The 20,752-nt window shown below is 46.6% G+C and overlaps 1 protein-coding gene across 1 annotated transcript in view; it reads left to right on the top strand.

The window, feature by feature from the left end:
* The window catches only part of PTH1R (parathyroid hormone 1 receptor), a 165,034-nt gene extending 146,862 nt beyond the window's left edge, over positions 1-18,172 (top strand). Inside the window, exons 10-13 of the mRNA XM_039525674.1 lie at positions 2,681-2,775; positions 4,835-4,976; positions 6,990-7,031; positions 9,777-18,172. Coding sequence (XP_039381608.1) covers positions 2,681-2,775; positions 4,835-4,976; positions 6,990-7,031; positions 9,777-10,139 — 642 coding nt within the window. The 3' untranslated portion in view covers positions 10,140-18,172. The remainder of the gene's footprint in view (positions 1-2,680; positions 2,776-4,834; positions 4,977-6,989; positions 7,032-9,776) is intronic.
* The last annotated feature ends 2,580 nt before the right edge of the window (positions 18,173-20,752 follow it).

Here is a 20,752-nt window from a genome sequence, read left to right as displayed (position 1 = left end):
ACTGGCTTGTCATCCGTTTCCGGACAAAGTTTTGCATTTTCTGGATGAGCTCTCAGACAGTTCTGGGTCTAAGGAGCTTGAAGTCCCTCCACTGCACTGGTAACTTAGAAGTTATTCAGTTGTTTGCATTTCCTTCAAAGCTTTGCTGGTGTTTCAGGAAAAACAAGAGGAATTTCCTTCCTTGTTTCCTTCAGATTGAGATCATGGCAATACAGTAGCAATCAGGAAATACAAGGCCTGATGAAGGACTGCAAAGAAACAAACACAGGTCATAGACGGTCTAATGGCTTGGCCATTGGTAGCTGGAGAGAAAGGAAGCCTTGTGGCAAAGCTAGGAGTCATGATTTCTGAGTGAAATTCCTGCCTCTGCCCAGACTTTCTGTGCGACCTTGGGTCCGTCACTTAAGAGTGAAATTCTGGCTCCGTTGAAGTCAATGGCAAAACTCTCATTGATTTCTACGGGGCCAAGATTTGCCAGTTACCTCCCTGCGCCTCATGTATCCATCTTTAAAATGGCAGTAATAAGACTCCCGTTCCTCTCTCTGTAGTCTGTCATGTCTCTTTAGATTTCATATTCTTCAGGGCAGAGACCGCCTCTTAGTCTGTGCTTTGTACAGCCCCTAGCACAAGGGGGCCCTGATCTCCGCTGAGGCCTCTAGGCCCAAGTAATCAACTCTGCAGAAAAATGTAGACCAGTTTCACACAGAGCCCTAGCCCATGAAGATACTGTCCAACAAGGGCAGAGGCCGTGCAAGCTGCCCCCATCCCACTTTGTCCGGCCAACAGGCCTCGATCCTGATTTAGAGGCACCTGACTGGTGCAGGGGGGAGGGGAAGAATCATTCAGACTTCTGGCTGAATTTCAATCACCTGTTCGAAAGGTTCCGTTCTTTCAGCCATTTTGAGGCACTCAGATGCTTAGTGATGAGTAGGGCCCTACAAATTCATCGCCATGAAAAATGCGTCATGGACCATGAAATCTGGTCTCCCACTGTGAAATCTGGTCTTTGGGTGCTTTTACCCGATACAGTGCAGATTTCACGGGGGAGACCAGTGTTTCTCAAATTGGGGGTCCTGACCCAAAAGGGAGTTGCAGGGCGGTCACAAGGTTATTTTAGGGGTGTCACAGTATTGCCACTCTTACTTCTGCGCTGCCTTCAGAACTAGGTGGCTGGAGAGTGGCAGATGTTGGCTGGGCACCCAGCTCTGAAGGCAGAGCCCTGCCAGCAGCAGGGCAGAAGTAAGTAATACCAGACCATGCCACCCTTCTGCGCTGCTGCCTTCAGAGCTGGGCAGCTGGAGAGTGGCAGCTGCTGACCAAGGGCCCAGCTCTGAAGGCAGCAGTGCAGAAGTAAGGGTAGCAATACCATACCCTGCTGTCCTTACTTCTGCGCTGCTGCTGGCATTAGCTCTGCCTTCAGAGCTGGGCACTCAGCCAGCAGCTGCTGCTCTCCAGCTGCCCAGCTCGGAAGGCAGCGCCACCGCCAGCAACAGCGCAGAAGTAAGGGTAGCAATACCGCAACTCTCCTACAATAACCTTGTGACGCCCCTCCCCACCACACACACACACAACTCCTTTTTGGGTCAGGACCCCTACAATTACAACACCGTGAAATTTCCGATTTAAATAGCTGAAATCATTAAATTTATGATTTTAAAAATCCTCTGACCATGAAATTGACCAAAATAGACTGTGAATTTGGTAGGGCCCTAGTGACGAGCATGGTGGAAAGGCAAAATTCACCTCAATGCGCCATCAAATCTCACTGAAGTAGGGCTGGCCGGAAAACAAAAATTCCACTTTGTGAACAATTTCCAGCTTTTGAAATCTGTTGTCGTTTCGCATTGGGGTGAAGAAGAGAACTTCCAAAACGTGGGTCTTCCATACCCCAGGCAAGTGCCCTACCCCGCTGGGCTCTGGAGTCAGGCTTTCTTTCAATCTCTCCTATTGGAGCTGTTCTACCATATGGAAATAACTACATGGTCACCGGGACAAAGAGAGTAATTGACTCTATAGCCTCATGCTCAGGGCACTGGAGTGGGATGGGGTTTTGCCTCCATGCTCATCCCAATGTGGAGTAGGGGCTTGAACCTGGGTCTTCCATCTCCCAGGGGAGGGGCTAGCTATTGGCTATTCTGAGATATGGTTTTGGTTTTCTCTCTGGTTTTGACCAAAAGTTCCATCCTGCAGCTGGGAAACCTTCATTGAAACCGATACGTTTCCAGGAAAAGTTTTGGTTTGGACGAATCAGCATTTTCCGTTGAAAAATTCCCGCTGGTCACGTGGTTTTTAAATAGAGCCATGGCCGTTGCTCGGGCTCCTTGCTCCGGAGTGAATTTTATCTTAAGTGCCTAGATAGATCTTGTCACACGTGCCTGTTACCACCATGAGACAATAACAAAGCTGGATGTGATGAGGTCTGCTAGGGACCAGAATAAAAGGGGTGGCCCATCCGTATCTCCGTGACACAAGATCAAGCAGAGAGCACTCAGCTTAGACACAGTTGGCCTGAGCTTGCTAAATTGCTGAGCTGGTTGTGAAGGAGCTGCGTACCTTCACCTCCTCCAGTAGGAGCTGAGGATGCTCTCTGGAAACATCTGGGAGGACAGTGCCATCTCAATCCAGTAGCGCTGCAGGTTTTGGTTTCGTGATTTAAAAAAAAAATCTTTCTCTTTTCCAGGTAAATTTTATTCTTTTTATCAATATTATCCGAGTCCTAGCAACCAAGCTACGGGAGACAAACGCAGGGAGGTGCGATACGAGACAACAGTACAGGTGAGTCCCTTTCCCTTATGGCACGAGACAGCGAGAAACACAGGATGGGCTTGACAGCCTGGGAGATCAAAGTCTCCTAACATGCAGCCTCAGCCACCGCTATGCTTTCCACCGAGCCAGCAGAGTTCCGGTGGAGCAGCAGCACATGGCGTACCGGGGCATTGCAAGCCTCCTCTCAGTGCTCCCTTAAGGAGGGTAGATCCTAGCCTGGAGGGGAGTTCAGCTTCCAAGGTCAGTTTGGCTCATGGCCTCTCTGCTGGCAGGGCCATCCAGGGCTAACGATGACAGTGGTACTTGGGAGGTGGCCACGTACACCATCTATTGAGGAGACCACCAACAGCTGTTGGGTGGTAGGAGTGTCTGGTCCAGTGGCTAGGGCCCTGGGCTGCTACTCAGGAAACCTCAGCTCTGGTCTTGGCTCTACCGTGTGACGCTGGGGAGGTTCCGTTCTTTGTCTGCCTTGTCCATTTAGATTTCAGGGGCTGTCTGTTATGTTTTGTTTGTACAGAGCCTAGCGCAGTAGGGTCCCGATCTCACTACCGTAGTGCCTCCATGCTTTACCGGGACCCAAATAATTAATACTAATGATTTTCGAACACTACTGCCCTAGGTTGACTTTGAACCAACGGCATAAAGCAAAAGGCCCTGGCTGTACCGTAAAATCCCATCCTTCCTTTTTATACTTCTCCCCTCCCTTGTTTTCGAAACCTTGACCTGCAATTGCTCAAGTGAAGAAAGATTCCTAACTATTCACAGGAAGTTTGGAGTTTCGTCTTGGGTTTTCTTGTCTGTTTGGGTTTTTTCTTTTTTTCCGTTCCTTTTCCCTTGACAATGAAGCATATTTGCAATGTAGTCAAAGTTTGTGAAAGTAAATAGCTGAGAGACCTCCGCAGCTAGAGAACTCCCAGGGTGTTTGTAGGCTCAAGTTCAAATGATTCAGCGCACAACATCCAGAGGAGAGAGAGCAAAATAATTCAGTTTGGTATCACTGAAAAGCAGGATTCCCAGGTCGCCTCTACCAGCTTGCTCCCAGAAGAGTCTCCAAAAGTGAGATAATACTTAGTCCCGCCGTGAGTGCAGGGGACTGGACTTGATGAGCTCTCGAGGTCCCTTCCAGTCCTACAATTCTATGTTTCATTGGAAGTGGGGCTGGAATTTGGCTTCAAAATGCAAAGGTTTGTTTTGCTGCCATGTCACAGCCGTGACTGATCTGTTTGTTTATTTCTCGCTCGGAGAGGCTTGCTATTAATTATGGCTTGGACGGGCTCAGCTCTTTTTATTTTTTAATCCCTGCAGAGATTGTCAGTCGTCGGACAGCGAAAGCACCGGGCCTCCTGGCAATGCTGCCCCTTGCTAATTGCCTGCATTTGGCAATTGCCGTCACCATTGGCAGTGGTTTCGATCCCTGGGTCGGCATCATTTCCAGGCAGTGTCTGTTCCCTTAGAGATTCGAGGGATGAACCCAGCCAAATGCTAGGGTCTGGGTTGTAGCTAAGGCACAAGGGCTCCTGCTGAGGTGGAGTTGTACCTCCATCTAGGGGACCTCCAGCGCACATTACACCTCAGGGAAACACAAGGTGATAGCAGACAAGCTGCCCCATTCCATAGGATAGCCTGGCATTCTCTCTCCAGTGCCCCCAGCTAGCCCTGATGCCTCCCAGCCAGGTCAGCATCCCTCCAGCTCTGCTGATCTCCTCCATTCCATCCCCCACCAAGCATGCCAGTGCCCAGGGGATGCAAGCGTGGCACGGTCTTGGAAGTCTCCCTCCTTGTCCCGTCTGAGCATAGGCAGGCTGGCCCGAGATATGGAGCAGCACTATCCTTCGTTTACAGGGATTTTTACTGCTGGTGGAAGGTACTGGCTTGATGGGCCTGGAGACTAGATATCCGCAGTCGGGCACATCATGGGCAGCAGCAGTGCAAGCTTCCCTCCTCTTCCCCCCCACAGCCCCAGCACCATTTCACCACCTTGCCTCAATCCAGACCCTAAGGAGACCCAGAGGATAATTCAGACTCATGACTTTCTCCATGTGTTTCTCTCCTTCTTCTGTTCCTACAGGAAGCTGCTGAAATCTACGCTTGTCCTTATGCCTCTGTTTGGAGTTCACTATATAGTTTTCATGGCTTTGCCATATACAGAGGTATCAGGGATTCTTTGGCAAGTTCAAATGCACTATGAAATGCTGTTCAACTCTTTCCAGGTACTGTACCCTGTACCCTGTTAAGCTTTCTGGGCATTTTAAGTAGTGGTGTTTGGTGGGATGGAAGGTGGACATCAAATGTGTTCTGCTTTGGGGGAAAGGATTTTTAATCGGTGCCAAGTTACATTCCCAAGACTTAATGGCTGTACTTTGGTGCTGGGTGTATTATGTATTTGCAAACCGTGTTAGGGTGCTTTGGGACAATGTGTCAGGCAAAAAATTTAATCGTTTTACGATCATTTGTCCACCAAAATCCCTTGAGATCCAGGTTAGATCCTTAACAGGGATCGGGCAAGAGAGCTGCATGGATTTAAGCCAGCTGGCCTCAAAGTAGCTTGTCCTAGTCCTACAAACAGATCCGCTGACATGAACCGCAGCACCCCACTGAAGTCGATGATAAGCTGGGGTATAATGCGGATCTGAGTGCAGGATTGGGATCTTTTAGCCAAAATGAGTGCAGCCATCTGATGAAAATTGTGTTGCATGCACACTGCGCAGCCCTCCCTTCAGGACAACCTATTGACCAATGGTTTAAAATCTTAAGTGACCGACTGGCGTGGCTGACATGAAGCTGGGAAATTAGAGCCGAGCTCAGACAATCTCTGGATCCAAAGTGCAGGGAGGTGCAGATTCAGACTGGACCTGACATGGGAGGACCTGGCCCTGCATTCTTTGCACACCCAGAACTCCCATTTGGGTGCAAAGGGAATGCATGACTGGGTCCCAAAACTGGCTTCTCATCTCATCTGATCCTGGATTTCTCACATCCCAACTGACTGTCCAGTTTTGGGCCCCACACTACAAGAAGGATGTGGAAAAATTGGAAAGAGTCCAACGGAGGCCAACAAAAATGATTAGGGGGCTGGAGCACGTGACTTATGAGGAGAGGCTGAGGGAACTGGGGTTATTTAGTCTGCAGAAGAGAAGAATGAGGGGGGATTTTATAGCAGCCTTAAACTACCTGAAAGGGGGTTCCAAAGAGGATGGATCTAGACTGTTCTCAGTGGTAGCAGATGACAAAACAAGGAGTAATGGTCTCAAGTTGCAGTGGGGGAGGTTTAGGTTGGATATTAGGAAAAACTTTTTCACTAGGAGGGTGGTGAAGCACTGGAATGGGTTACCTAGGGAGGTGGTGGAATCTCCTTCCTTAGAGGTTTTTAAGGTCAGGCTTGACAAAGCCCTGGCTGGGATGATTTAGTTGGGGATTGGTCCTGCTTTGAGCAGGGGGTTGGACTAGATACCTCCTGAGGTCCCTTCCAACTCTGAGATTCTATGATTCTGTGACTGCCCTGACACTGGGCTATACAGTCAGTCTCTCCCCACTTCCCCCCGAATATTTATTGATATGAAGTGGAACATCTCCAAGAAGCGAGTGTGAGAAAGCCCCACCCCAGAGTACTCCATAGATGCAGCAATTAGGCCACTCGCCTGGGACATAGCAGACTGGGGTGCAAGTCTCTGCTCTGCCTGGTTCAGAGTAAGGGCTCAAACATGGGACTTCTACCTCCCTGCTAAGTGCCCTCATCATATGAGCTATGGGATCTTCTGAGAGCTCTGGGGTTTTCTGCCAAAAAATTCTAAAGGTCTCGGGTTTGTCCTGATGCAAAAGAGGCACATTTCTGAAAGCTTGAAAATTTTCCCAGGGCAGTAAAATGACCTGGGACAGTGGTGAGCAGCTGCTCTTCCAAAGCCTTTACAGGACATCTGCAACAGGAAACAAATGTGCATTTTGTACCGCAGCCCAGGACAGATGTGCCAGCCAGCCAGCCAGTGCACATAGTATGCTTTAAACGCTGGTTAGCCGATAGCCTGGAGGACAGTCATTGCCACCCATTTCTTGTAGGCTGCTAGACAACAGGAGTTTTCCTAGTTTGCGCTAGTTTTTAGCTGGGGTAAACTGGTGTTGCTCCATTGCCATCAGTGAAACTATGTGGATTTGGGCCATGGTTTCAGTGAATTGACATTGAGCTGCAGCAGGATAAATGCTAATGTGTTGTTTCATCTTCTTTCCAGGGATTTTTTGTTGCCATCATATACTGTTTTTGCAATGGAGAGGTGAGTGTCTTTGGTTCTTAATGATCCTCTTTCATTATAAATAGAGTCCAAATATCTACAGTCAGCTAGTCCCACTGGGGTTAACTCTACTGAGGTCACTGGAGTTAGGCAAGCAGAGAATTAGACTCTTGGTATAGAAATGTCTCCACTGCTTTGCACCTTTCTTAGTCGTTTGCCCCTGGGTGACGTGGATCTAAAATGCTACCAAATGAGAATCGGTTCAAACTAGGTCCAGTAACATTTTGCACCCCCCTCTCCACCAGGGTAAATGAGAGCACGAGGGACAAGATGATGGAGAATCAGGCCCATACCATCTGAGCCATTTAGGGAAAGATCATTAGCAGCCCATATGGAAGAGCCTCCCACAGCAGCAATCCCTGTGCTCTGGTGAACTCCAGATCTGCTCGCTTCCTCCCCGCTTGCAGATTCTTGAAGGCAGGGAGGCCAAGGCCCCACTCTTTCAGCACAGTGTGGGCAGTATATTGGGATGAGCAGTTGGGTCCATCTGAATGGCTGGAGCAAAGAGGGCACTCTTAGAATCATAGACGTGTAGGACTGAAAGGGACCTTGAGAGGTCTTCTAGTCCAGTCCACTGCACTCAAGGCAGGACTGCATAATAACTAGACCATCCCTGACAGGCGTTTGTCTAACCTGTTCTTAAAAACCCTGCAGTGACAAAGATTCCACAAGCTCCCTAGGCAATTTGTTCTAGTGCTTAACTACCCTGACAGTCAGGTAGTTTTTCCTAACGTCCAACCTAAACCGCCCTTGCTGCAGTTTAAGCCCATTGCTTCTTGTCCTTCATGGACAAGGTGAGATGTCTGCCTGGGTCCAGTCTTCCCACAGCTTCTTCTGGGAGAAGCTTTTTTGTCCTCTACACGGGTCTACGTAAGTTCCATTATTAACTTGCCTGTGAATCACAGCCCACTACTTATTAATGTTGAGTTACTTCACCAGCCTCTAAACCTTCTGGTCACTCACACTCTTTTCCTGCATCATCAGCAATGCACATTCTGGGGGATTGTTGTTTGTAGTTCTTCTTGGAGCAGCAGGGAGAGCTCAGGGGGAGTTGATTCACCAGGCTACCATTCTACCCTCTGGTAACATGCATAGGGATTAAGGCCAGAACAGACCACTATGATCATCTGCAGCATAACACAGGCCAGTGAACCTTACCCAGCGATTCTTACATCAAGCCCAGTAGTTTGTGTTGGAAATAGAGTGTAATCATTTAGAAAGACATCCAGTCTCGATGTAAAAACTCCAAATCATGAGAATCCACCCCTTCCCTTGGTGAGCTATTCCAACGGTTAATTACTGTCTGTGTCAAAAATGGGCAGATTGTTTCCAGTTTGAACGTTGCTGACTTCACCTTCCAGCCATTAGATCTTGTTTTGCTAGATTAAACAGCCTTCTGCTACCCAATACCTTCTCCCTTTGTCAGTACTTAACAGACCATGATTAACTTGCCTCTTCACTTCCTCTTTGATACTCTACCTCTAGATTGATCTCCTGCAATCTCTCGCAATAAGGCATATTTTGCAGCTCACTCATTCTTCTTGTAGATCTTCACTCCAGTTTTGCTGTTGACATTGCTGCTCTTTGGAGAGGGTATAAAACCCAGGCCTTGCCAACTTGTAGCCATTCAGAATCCAAGGGCATTTTTTCTGGAGAGTAGAGGTATTAACCCAGGCGTCCTGGCCACGTTCCAATCTGAATAATGACTTTCTGCCATCCTAAATCTCCATATTAGTCCAGACCAAGTATTTGATTTAAATACTAATGCTGCAATGGCACACGAGGCAAAGAACAAAACTAGTGGACTAGCTAAGAAAGCCTAATGAAAAAACATTCATCATGGCCTGAGAGCAACTGCCTTGTGGCATGGTAAAAACATTCACTCAAGATTAAGAGATTCTAAGGTCAGACGGGACCACTGATTACTGCACTGTGTGTTACCGACGCTGGCTCTAAATTATGGGCTGGGTGTTGTTGGCTGGTTGGTTGATTAGCCAGGGTTTTTTTGGGGGGATAGGCTGCATATGGAGAACAAATGGTTTGAATGATCCCAATATACCGGAAGTTTGCTATACTTTTTTAAAGAGTTTGCAGTAAGGCAAGGTGTCTTCCTTTGGGACCGAGCCTTTCAGAGTTTTACCTAGCAGGCAGTGGTTTGGTTGCTTACGGCTCAGGGAGGACTCCAAATAGGCAGCTGGGAAAGGAAATTTGGAGGGGAAGGTCATGCGTCTTCCACAAGGAGACAGAGATAAAGTGAAGGAGAGAAAGCGCCAATCAGTTAGGGACACATACTGGGGCCAGATCCTTAGGTGGTGTAAATGAGTCTGTGTCCACCGAAGTCAAACCAGAGTCCGTTGAAGTCAGGGGAGCTGTGCCCATTTATACCAGCTGAGAGATGGGAAAGACCTAACAGGCCTTCTAGTCCATCCCAGGCTGCCACTTGGCCCAGTCAAGTGGTAAATGGTGCAAGCAGTGGGACTTCCGCCATTGTCCTCAGCAGAGCATTCCACACTCTCATTTATCCTGCCACTAAGGGATGGTCCATGATATCCAGCATAACTATCCCTTTGTCCCCATTTGAATCCCTTTACTCCTATTAATCCCCCAGCCAGGTATCTCTGTCAACACTACCTCCTTCTGTAGCCCAGTCACCAGCGTCATCCTGCACCATTCTTCCCTTCATTCCTCACTCACGATCTTCCCTCTCTTTTCTCTCCATCTCTTCAGGTTCAAGCCGAAATAAAGAAGTCATGGAGCAGGTGGACGTTAGCCCTTGACTTTAAAAGAAAAGCACGAAGTGGGAGCACAACCTATAGCTATGGACCCATGGTCTCCCATACCAGCATCACTAATGTAACCACCAGAGGGGCCCTCGCCTTACATCTCAATACGAGACTTGTACCGGGTGCCCTCAACGGACACCGAAATTTGCCGGGCTATGTCAAAAATGGCTCCATTTCTGAAAACTCCATGCCTTCTTCTGGGCCAGAGCAGTACAACAAAGAAGAGGAGTACCTGAATGGCTCTGGACTTTATGACGGAGACAGACCCATGGTACTTGTTGAAGAAGAAAGAGAGACAGTGATGTAAAGAAAGAAGAAGAAGAAGATATTTCCCAGAGAGCATTTAGTGGGCAAAAGAATGCCAGGCCACAAATCAGATGCCAAAGGTTTTCATACAGTTTCTCTGTTCTGTGGAACAAGAGGTCAAGTTATCTGGGAAAAGTGGACCACAGATGTGGCCAGCTATTGATCACACACATTTACGTAGTGGTCTAGTCTCCAAGGTGTGAATGAAGGCAGTCTTCTCCAGACCCACGGTCCTTGTGACCTGTTGAACAACGGGGCTATTCAGAGTTTACAAGGGGACGTACAAATGATACTCTGTAGTTTCACCTCTCGGAGAGTGTCCACGGCACAAAGATGCAGGGAATTCAACCAAGTGAAACGAGACAGTCTGGTGAGGAATGTGACACGCCATTTTTTTTCAGTGGTGCAAGCTGTCCCGGGGTGTTGCCATCACTGCTTGGTTGGGTTTGGTTTTCTCATTCATTTTAAAGAAGCCTAGCCGTCCTACAATCACCCACACCAGACTGGCTGAGTCCCACTGGCCATGTCTGCCAGTTCAAGAACACAGCACGGACAGCTCTGGTGTTTCATGGTTTTGCCCCTTCGTTATAAAACCCAACCCCCTGGGGTCATTGTGTGCAAGTTCCCTGCCGGAGGGGCCTTAATTCTGATTCCTTGATGATGCAGCATGCTTTTGTGATAAATGACTCCCAGCTACTGGATGCGAGTTCCGACTGGGCTTCCCGTTCTCCTACCCAGAGCCCAAGCGACAAGAGGAGCCAGTACAACCCTAGGATTAAAATGCAAGTATCAGAATGTAATGCATTAGCTTGGCCACTCTTAGAAAGAAGCCCATTCTGTCTGCTTCTAAGTGGGTCGAGATGGAAAGGAAAGTTTGCAGCTGCCTTGGTGTGTGTATGTGCATCCATAAAGCCAACTCAAACCTTTTCTTTCTTTTCTTTTTGGAATTTCAGGAAAATTGACTTTTTAAAAAAAAAATCTTTAAATTATTTTTCGTTTTCACCTCTGCATTTCCTGCTTCCTATTGGGTCTGGGCAGGCCAAACTATCCTGAGGGACTGTTGTTGCAGTATTCCCATCTCAGCCGGGAGCAGGAAGGAGCGGGAATTGGACAGACAGCCTGTTCTCATGAGATATGCCGGCCAGTTTTGCATAGCCAAGGCATTGAGCATTGGCCTGCTAAACCCAGGGTTGTGAGTTCAGTCCTTGAGAGGGCCACTTAGGGATCTGGGGCAAAAATCAGTACTTGGTCCTGCTAGTGAAGGCAGGGGGCTGGACTCAATGACCTTTCGAGGTCCCTTCCAGTTCTAGGAGATTGGTATATCTCCAATTATTACCGGTACATTACTATTTGGATACTTCGGAATTCCAGACTTCTGGGTGCACTGCCGAACTTGCCAGATTTTTTGTGGTTTGACCATCAAGAACACACACGCATGTAGGGTGGGCCTTATACTCAGCTGGTGGAAGTGGTTGTATGGTTGCAGCTCCACTGAGGTCACTGAAACTACCTATTGAGAACGAGTATCTGGACATCACAGTGATGGGCCAAAAAGGGGAAACTGTAAGATAGAGTCTGTGTGAATGGCAGGAAAAGGGATCAGGGATATATTTTCACAATCTACCATTTCCCTTGCTGGTAGATTCTGTTGATGTCCTGCTGTCACCATGGAAGTACGTGGTGGTGATGTTCCACCACACATGGTACTTTTATCTGACTTGCCTGCTAAGCGGCAGTCAAGTGGTAAAATCCAGGGGCTAGACCTTTGGCTGCTGAAAATTGGCATAGCTTCCTTCAAGCCATTTCACACCAGCTGAGCGTATTGCTTTGTGTCTCTGTAGATGCCATGATTTAGAGCCACGAGGTGATAATGACAGAGCTGCCATTCCAGTGTGCCATTCTTCAGAGCCTCTCAGGGGGAAATCTGGCTGAGGCAGGCTAAATTCCTTCTTGGGCTCCCAATGCCCCAAGGCGAGCTGTGGTTTCTCAAGCCTCGATCCAGCCCATAATAGTACATTTTGGAAGTGCTTCCGGTACGTGAATCGTGTTGGCCCCATATAGGAATCATCTGGCTGCAGTCAAAACATAGACAGAAAGAGGTGGTGTGGCCAGGTGCAATGATGCTGTGGGGACTCAAGGATGCGCCTATCAGATAATCAGCTCTCTGTCCTGCTCTTTCGCAGCTGAGCTAGTGAAGCCTGCTGACTTCAGAGACATATCCATGCCACCAGAGATGGACTACTGAATCCGCTGCTCCTCTCAGGGCTTAAGACCTTCATTCCCAAAGCTCCTAGCCTGGTGGAGCCTGGTGGGGGGACCCTGAGAAGAGCAGCTGGTATCTTGACTCCACCTCAAGTGTCCTGTACCTGCCTTTGCACCACCTCTCAGGTTAACACCTGATCCAAAGCCTGACCAAGCCCGTGGAAAGACTTCCATTGACTTTGCTGGGCTTCAGATCAGAACCTGGGATGGGGATTGTGGTGACCAAGAGGGCGCCACCCCAGGGCTCTGAAGGAACTGTACTCCCCATTTCAGGTATAAATGAGGCAAATGTCGGAAGGTGACAATATTTATTTTTGATGTTTGTTTTTGTTTTGTGTGGTTAGAATAAGTCCAAATATTCTTAGCAATTTACCACCGAATGGCAGCTATTGAAATGTCAGGTCTCCAAAGGGTGAATCGGTTTGGTTGTGGGTTATTTTTTTTTTAATAAATACTATGCAGAAATTAAGTAATCTTGCAAGGAAAAATGGATGGACTGAGTGAAATTCTGGCGCTGAGAGCAAGCCAACATTGCAGAAATCTGGGTCTGTCTGAAGCACTCACTGCTTGCATCTTAGCCATAGATGCTGGCATAGCCTCTGGAGGGACTTGGAGGAAGCGGAAGTTATTGCCAGTCAGCCGTCAGCTAAACACTTGAGTTATTTAGCATCCCATTCAGCCGAGCTGCCGATGTGTAATCCCAATTCAAGAGAGAGATGCATTAAGTATGCTGGCTCTGGCTTTCCAACCCTTGCATGGATCCTTTCGATCTGCCCCCCTCCAATCCCCAATGGACATGTGTTGTGCTTAAAACCTACCAAGTGGACGCTCGACCCTTGTGACTGTATCACTCAAAGAAAGAAATTACTTAGCAACGTTTCCTTACTGGTGATTCATTATTTACTCATGTTTGCTGAAGACAGCTCGAGGTTAATAACGTGTTTGGAAATCATTTAGCAAAGTTCAAGTAATTAATGAGAGCTATGAAATTAATTTATTTGTAAAGACAAGGTGTATAATAAATAAATGTAAATTTGTCACTGGATTTAATTACCAGAACCTGCTGTCAGTTGCTAAACGTGACCAAAAATTACATGGAGATGGGGAGGGAAATCTATTCTTGATCATTTCCAACACAAATGGTATGTAATGATAAGTAATTTTTTTTCCTTTGAGTGTTCATATGCATGAACAGAATTGCATGTAAGAATTAAGAACATAAAAAATGGAATTTGTCTGGTTTTAAAGCGAATCATACTGTATTGTTGTTGAATCCTATTCAAATCCTACCTGTGCTGAAAGCAAGAGTTGCAGAGAACTGATGGTGGAGTCTATAGGGCCTGATACAATAACAAATGAAGTAGGTGGAAGGTGCGCTTTGGATTGAGCCTATGTTATCTTGCAAAGGGGAAGAGGAGAAGGAGCCTCCAAAATTGAGCGTTGTGATCAACTTTGGAGATATCGCAGTTGGATTATGGCCCAAATTCATCTTTGGTGCACAACTGCAATGAGAGGCTGAATTTGAGCTTGTACAAATTGGGGTGATAATCTGGTGAAAAGGCTCGTTCTTCTCTGGCGTTTCTGGTGGCCACCGCTAGCACTGCAAGACTATCCTTCCTTGCTCTGTCACCATGTCTAGTTCGGGTCAGATACTGGATGCCAGGGGGGAAAATACCTAAGGTCTTCAGAACCACAAAAATCAAAATAAGCTTGTCTAGAGTTCAATTCTAGGATGCTTCCAAGGGAGAACAGTTGTCCTCCTTTTTATCTGTGCCAGCTTGCACTCCTCCCTGATGTTTGTTCTGTGATGTCTTATTTGTCGGCTTAGCCATGTTGAAAAATGATCTGCAGCATTGAGACCATTCAGGTTTCTCTTCAATCTCATGTTCAAAAGTTTTGTTCTTGTTTCCAGCTGGCTCCCTGCTCCCTTCCTTCCCATCAACAGCCATGCAATCTGAGCTCTTCACTGTTTAATCTACCTCCTCTCTGAAATACACAGAGATGTTGCTCTTCCCTTCCTTGTGATCCTTGAAAGGCAGAAGGTGCGTTCTATGTGGGTAATCCCCTGTTGTCGCTGATCTGTGTGCATGTGTTTGTAGACCCCCTATAAACTTGTTTCATCTTTGTTCCTGAGAGATTGTGTCTTTTTTCACTGTTCCTCCGCTTTGTCCCATCTCATCTTCCTGGAGTTCTTACTTTTTTAGAGCCAGATCTTGTAATCCTTACACAGTCCATTGTTGGGGCCGTTTTTGATAGCATTGATGGAAATTAGAATTTCAAAATTATAGCAACAATTTTTGCTTTAAAAAATATTGGGAAAAAATGGGATGAAATGTTTGTAAAAATGCATTTTCTTGTTTTTTGATGAGAGATGACTGAAATAATTTAAAATTTGGAAATTTCAAAAATTAAGGGGGAAAAATGTCTTTGTGGGTTCTTTTAACTAGCTGTAACTTCTGATACTTTTACTCACATTCAGTTACACCAAGAATCAGTCAGTGGCTTCAACCAATACTACTCAACGAGAGTAAATGGGTCAGTCTGGCCCTTACTCAGTCAAAACTCCCCTTTGGAACAATGGAAGTTTCTCCTGAGAAAGCACTGTGTGAAAACAGAACAAGCACTGTATGAGTCAGCCCTTAGAGGGTATGTTGGAATAATATGTGAAGCCGTCCTGTGCACAACTCTGCCCTCTGCTGGCTGGAGTGTTCATGAGTTCACATCTGGTTGTGCCTGTAGCTTGTTGAGCAGAAGCCCATGCTTTGGAACAAAAGCATGTGAGGTGTATGCCCAACGCTACAGTTTAGCTCATGACCTAGGTGTTTCACGTGTGTTGTGGTCATGGAGTCTGGCGGTTCTTGCACAGCTCAGTGAACTTAGCTCTGTGCTGCCTCTTTTTGTCCATCTGGATAAATGAAGGTTTTTCCGTCCATCAAGTTGATTTCTTTAGTGCATTATGTGAAGACCACGTTTCCATTCACCTGGCAACTCTTTCAGGGTGGGCTGATGGTGCCCAATGAACTGAAAGTAGATGCCAGGAAGCAGAGTACATAAATTATTTGACGCCTGATTCTCCATTGTCCTGTACCTTGTGTCATCTTTGATACCAGTGCTCAGTTAGTGTAAATGAGAATAAGGCCTCAGAAGTACATAACTCTGACAACTGAGGGGGATGTCCTCCTCAGCAGAGAGAATAAAGCCAAGTGGGATTGAGCAAAATTAAAATGATTAATGATTATCTTCACCTAACTGCTGATTCTCTAAGCAAACACAGAGCCAAAACCATCTCTTCCCCATCGCCCGTTCTGAGTCTTGGGCCATTTGAGCGCTGATGGAAGCGAAAGACAATCGGAGCAGTCTCTTCCAATTTAAACCAGTCTGTGGGGAGCCAGAAGGCTTCAGTGTCCGTCTCTTGGATTTCTAATCCTCTGTAAGTGGGGGTACCATGCTGTTTAATTGCCTGGCAGTAGGGTAAAACATTTAGTAGGATGTTGGCTTAGGTCTTCACCATGCCAGCTCTCTCTAACTGCACGTGCTGGGTGAGAGATTGTATTGCGCCCAATGGCGTGTCTTGGAGACTAGACATTCCTAGATGAGACTTGTGCTTGGACTGTCTTGCCATTTGACTTTTTAATTTTGCTGTTACTTCTGAGGGGCCGCCGTGTTGTAGATTTTGTGAAGGACACACACAAAATCCCATTCCAGCTACTGAGCCTGTAAAGCTTTTATGACATCTCTCCACACAGAGTGGGGTTTCTAGCCTATTCCTCTAGGGTGTCTTGAAATGAGAAATGTAGTAAATTGTCAAGGAACTGAGTCTGCAAAAGATCTTCTAAATAATGTCCTGTAGGAATGGCCATGACCTTTTGGTTTGCCTGGAAAACACGATGGTTCGTAAACTGCATGAATAAAAGGAAAGAACACGTCCATCCCTATTCAGCGATCTGGATTGTGTCGCAGCTTTTGTACTGTTGTGAAATTAAAAGGTTAGACCTATTGAACAGCAAATATGGTTGGCCCGAAAGAACATCCTGTTTCCAAAACAGCAAATCCTGCCATCTTTATAAAAGTTCACTGGCCCATCATCATGCCATGCAAACCATTTTCTGATATCCCTCAACATCAGAACTAGAGATTTGGCTAGCGGGCTAGAGAGTTTTGGCTAATGTAGCTCATCTGCACCAATTCATAAAATCCTGGTGAAAGACACACAAGCCTGGCTTTGACTTGGGCTTCAGTGACAAGAGAAAAGTAGCTTAGGGTTGCCTTATCTTTTCCCTTAATGGACGTTTGCCTAAGAGAGCAAGTTGTGAGAGGCAAGTCCGGTCTTTATGTCCCAGTTGATCCTTGGTGTCTCCACTGGAAATGCCAAAAAGGCTAGTTTGGATGGAGACACTTGTCCATTAAGAATTTGATGAAGACCCACCCAACTCTACTTCACAGAAGCAACTTCTGGGCTCAAAGCAACTCATAGAATTTCTGTCTCAATTTGATTAGAAACAACAACCTCGAGACAAAAGTCTGAGTCACAGACATTGGTAATGGGTTGCAATTGACCCCTCCCCCGCCAAATTAATTAACTTTACAACTATCTTTTAAAAGCCAGTGATATCAAAGGGGTCTCCTGATCAGGTGGCCTTGTTTAGAAAATACTGCTAAATATCTTCACTAACTAACGAAAACCCTTCTCTGGCTAGAGGGCTAGAGGTTCATCTGGCTGAGAATTTGAGAGGTTAGTTTTTCATGCAGTAATATTTGTTTATCTGGACTCAGATTCATGCTTTGGCCAGCAGCCCGTTCTCCAGCTTTAATACAAAGCCAATTCAGAGTATCTGAAAGGAGACATAATGGGCTTAATTCAGCACGGCAGTATTCCAGTTTCCCAATGAGCTCTGTGGCGTTACATCAGTGAAAAACTGAAGCAGTGCAGTGCCAAATTGGTCTCTCATTTTTGGAAGGGTGGATTTATTAGGCAAATACTGTTCTCAGGAACAGATAGTAATTAAACCCTTATTTTAACTGAGCCAGGCTGATAAGTAATTATGTATTTATTTCACCCGGTTATTTTCAGTGTCATTATTATTGTGATTGCTGCATGATGCCTGGCTTTCTCGAGCAGAAGGGAGTTCTCAACAGTGGATGGAATAGAAGTAATAAATTGAGACAAGTGGCCATTCATAATTGGTCGCCAGGGCCAGACAGAAAAAGGGCCTGACTCTGATCTCCCAGCCACTGCTGTACGCCAGGAGTAACTCCACTGAAGTCATTGAATTACACCAGTAAAATACCATGTAAAAGAGATCAGAGTCAAGCCTTCTGCCGGAGGCTCATAGGGAATTCTGTTTCATGCTGCTAATCCAATGCCTCTATTCTTACCTATGAAAATTCTCTGCAAATAACTAGGGATTGGCCTAGCCGCTTTAAGATTTCTAGTTACTACAGCTCTAGGTGGGACCCCTTGCTCTACGATAACTGGATCAGCTGATGTTTGGGGTGGGGTTTTTTTTTAAGAAGAAGAAACAGTGCTGGCCTCTGTAGGTTAAGCTCTTCCATTTGTATTGGAGCCAAAGCCAGTGCTTCTAAGCACATAGCAGAACAAATTTAGCCCCAATTAACCATGCAATCCTGTTTAATGAGGTTGCATGAGGTTAGACATCAGCTCCCAATCGGGCTCTAGCTTGGGGAAACACGAGCAAGTGAAAAATGCTGCAACGAATAAAGTTTAAATAAGAGTCCGCTTCAGTGAAAAGCATCAGAATGTAATTCTGGCACCAGTTCTGGAGAACATCCCTGCACAACACTTCTGCAAGTGCCTAACTCTAAGCATGTGTTCAAATGCTGTTCTGAATAGAGATGGATGTTAGCACATGAGTGACTTCTGTTCTGAACAGAGGCCTCACTGGGAGATCAAATGGCTTCTTTGACAATATCTGTTCTTCTTTCTCTCTCCCTTCCCCCACACAGGCAAAGATCACGTTTTTCAACCTTCCCTTCTGTCCTCCAGTGCAGATAAGAAAGATGTCCCTTGCAGAGGTCTGAGCACAAAGAGAGAAATCCAGGAATTAGGCATTGTTGTTCTCATATTTAACCCCGCTCTGAGCTCTGGTGTCCACTTACCCCTCCACCTCTCTGGGACTGTGTGACGGTCAATGATTTAGGGACAGATTCTCAACTGGTGGCTCTTAGCATAGTTCCACTGAAGTCAATTTCAAATGAACGCCTGGCCTCACTGAATTCAATGGTGAGGCTCCCACTGACGTCAATGAGGCAGGATGTCACGCTTTTGTTTTTGCAGCGGTATAAGGCTCAGTATCATTATTCCAATGAACAACCCCCCTAACCTCCCCTGCTTTGGAATAATAATTAGCACAAGCTTTGAAGTAGCCCAGAAAGCAGAGCGGGAGGGCAAAGTCATGTCTGTAGTACAGCCTCGTTTGTCTGAAATGGGGTTTCAGAGACAGAACTTCGGAGAGGTCAGGTCTCTAGTTGCGGCCATCGGGAAAGTTAGTAGACAGGTGATTCTGGATATGGGGCCACCCAGATGGGAGAGCGTTTGGGAAGAAAGTGGGGTGAATACACGGTTTTGTTCCTGTCCATTAGTCTCCTCTAGAAATGGGCCCACCTCCTCTGAAATGAAGCCAGACAGTGACCATCCGTACTAAACGAGCAGTGTTTCAGGTCACGGGGCGTGTGGACTGGGGACTAGGGGTGTGTGGTAAGATACAAGTCATTCGGTGGCTTAGTTCCCCCAGTGAGGGTCCTAATAAAGGGGAAGAATAGCACCAATAGGCCAAATCTGCAACTGGTGTAAATCAGCCTGGCCCTACTGACTAGGGGCTTGCCAGTCTATGCCATGTACATGTGCTCACAGGAGAAGCTACAGAAGGAATGATGCAGATGCCGGGGCAGATTGCGCTGGCCCCAGTCTGCAGAAGCACCAGGTCACGTGCTTGTCTTTCTGGTGAGCGAGGCAAAATGGACGGGAGGTGATTTACCTGCTGCTAAAACCCATTGCTTCTTCTCAGCAACTCCATGCTAAGCCACCGGCGACCTGATATGGGCAGTAGAGAGGCTCCTGACTCCCATAAGCCTGCAGTGTCCTGCTCTCCAAACGCTGGCTCCTTTCTCTGATTGGAGCAGGAGGGAAAGGGACGGGCATTGACCAAGGAGCTCTTGCATTGTGTGTTGCTTTTTAGATCACATTTCACGTCAGAGGGGGAAAAAATATAAAGGACAAAACTGTGATTTATTTCTATGTACTATTGAGACACTGCATTGTGATGTCGTCAGTAATGCATATGGTTTACATTCCTTCACCTTTACTTTTCTGTGTGGACCAAAATAATGAAAGGAAAATGAAAAAAAACCACAGGTGTATGTAAAAAAAAAAAGGGAATTAAAATAAAAAGAAATCTTTATTGATTTTGTGAACGTTTAAAGATCTTTCTTTATGTGCCTCTCTCTCTCTCTCTAAACCCTGAAGACACTTGTATTTTCGAGCCTGTCAGAACATAAGAACAGCCACACTGGTTCCATCCAGCCCAGTGTCCTGTCTGCCGAAGGTGGCCAGTGCCAGGTGCCCCAGAGGGAATGAACAGAACAGGTCATCATCAAGTGACTCATCCCCTGTCACCCATTCCCAGCTTCTGGCAAACAGAGGCTAGGGACACCCTCCCTGCCCATCCTGGCTAATAGCCACTGATGGCCCTATACTCCATGAATTTATCTAGTTCTTTTTTGAACCCTGTTCGTTGGACCAATGCTACATATTCCATCTGCCTAAATGTGCATGCAAAACAAGAAATTACAGTCCAGATTCTCCCGCTGGTGCAAATCAGTGTAGCTCTGTTGACTTCAACACAGCAATGCCATTTACACCAGCTAAGAATCTGCCCCTGCATGTGCCAGGACAGTCCATATGATGCACCATTGAGTTTTGTGTAGGAACAAGTGTTGTTGGCCAAAACTGTTCCCTTCCACCACTGTTTAACAGTGTGCCGTGTGCGCTGGTTGGCTGGGACACTCCACCCCAGAAGTGGCTGTATTTCAGTGATGCTTTCAGGCTGGCAGTTGCTATGTTAATGTATCAAGAAAACTCCGGAAGTTTTTAGTCAGGCTAAACTGCCATTGACCTCAGTGGGAGCTCTGGCTGCTTGGCTTGTCTGAAAACCAGGCAACTTATATAGGTGGATATACACGGAGTGGTTGGCTTGATTTTCAAAACTGCTTAGTCCCTGCAGCTCCTAACAGTGGGGAATGGGGACAATTTTGACCAAGGACACTTGGACAAATCCTTGTTTCTATGCAAAGCTCCCCAGACTTTCCAGTGTCCACACCAAGCAGAGACAGGAC

The sequence above is a fragment of the Mauremys reevesii genome, linkage group 2 (assembly GCF_016161935.1).
Source record: "Mauremys reevesii isolate NIE-2019 linkage group 2, ASM1616193v1, whole genome shotgun sequence".
Taxonomy (NCBI): domain Eukaryota; kingdom Metazoa; phylum Chordata; order Testudines; family Geoemydidae; genus Mauremys; species Mauremys reevesii.
This window is presented reverse-complemented; position numbering and strand designations above follow the sequence as displayed.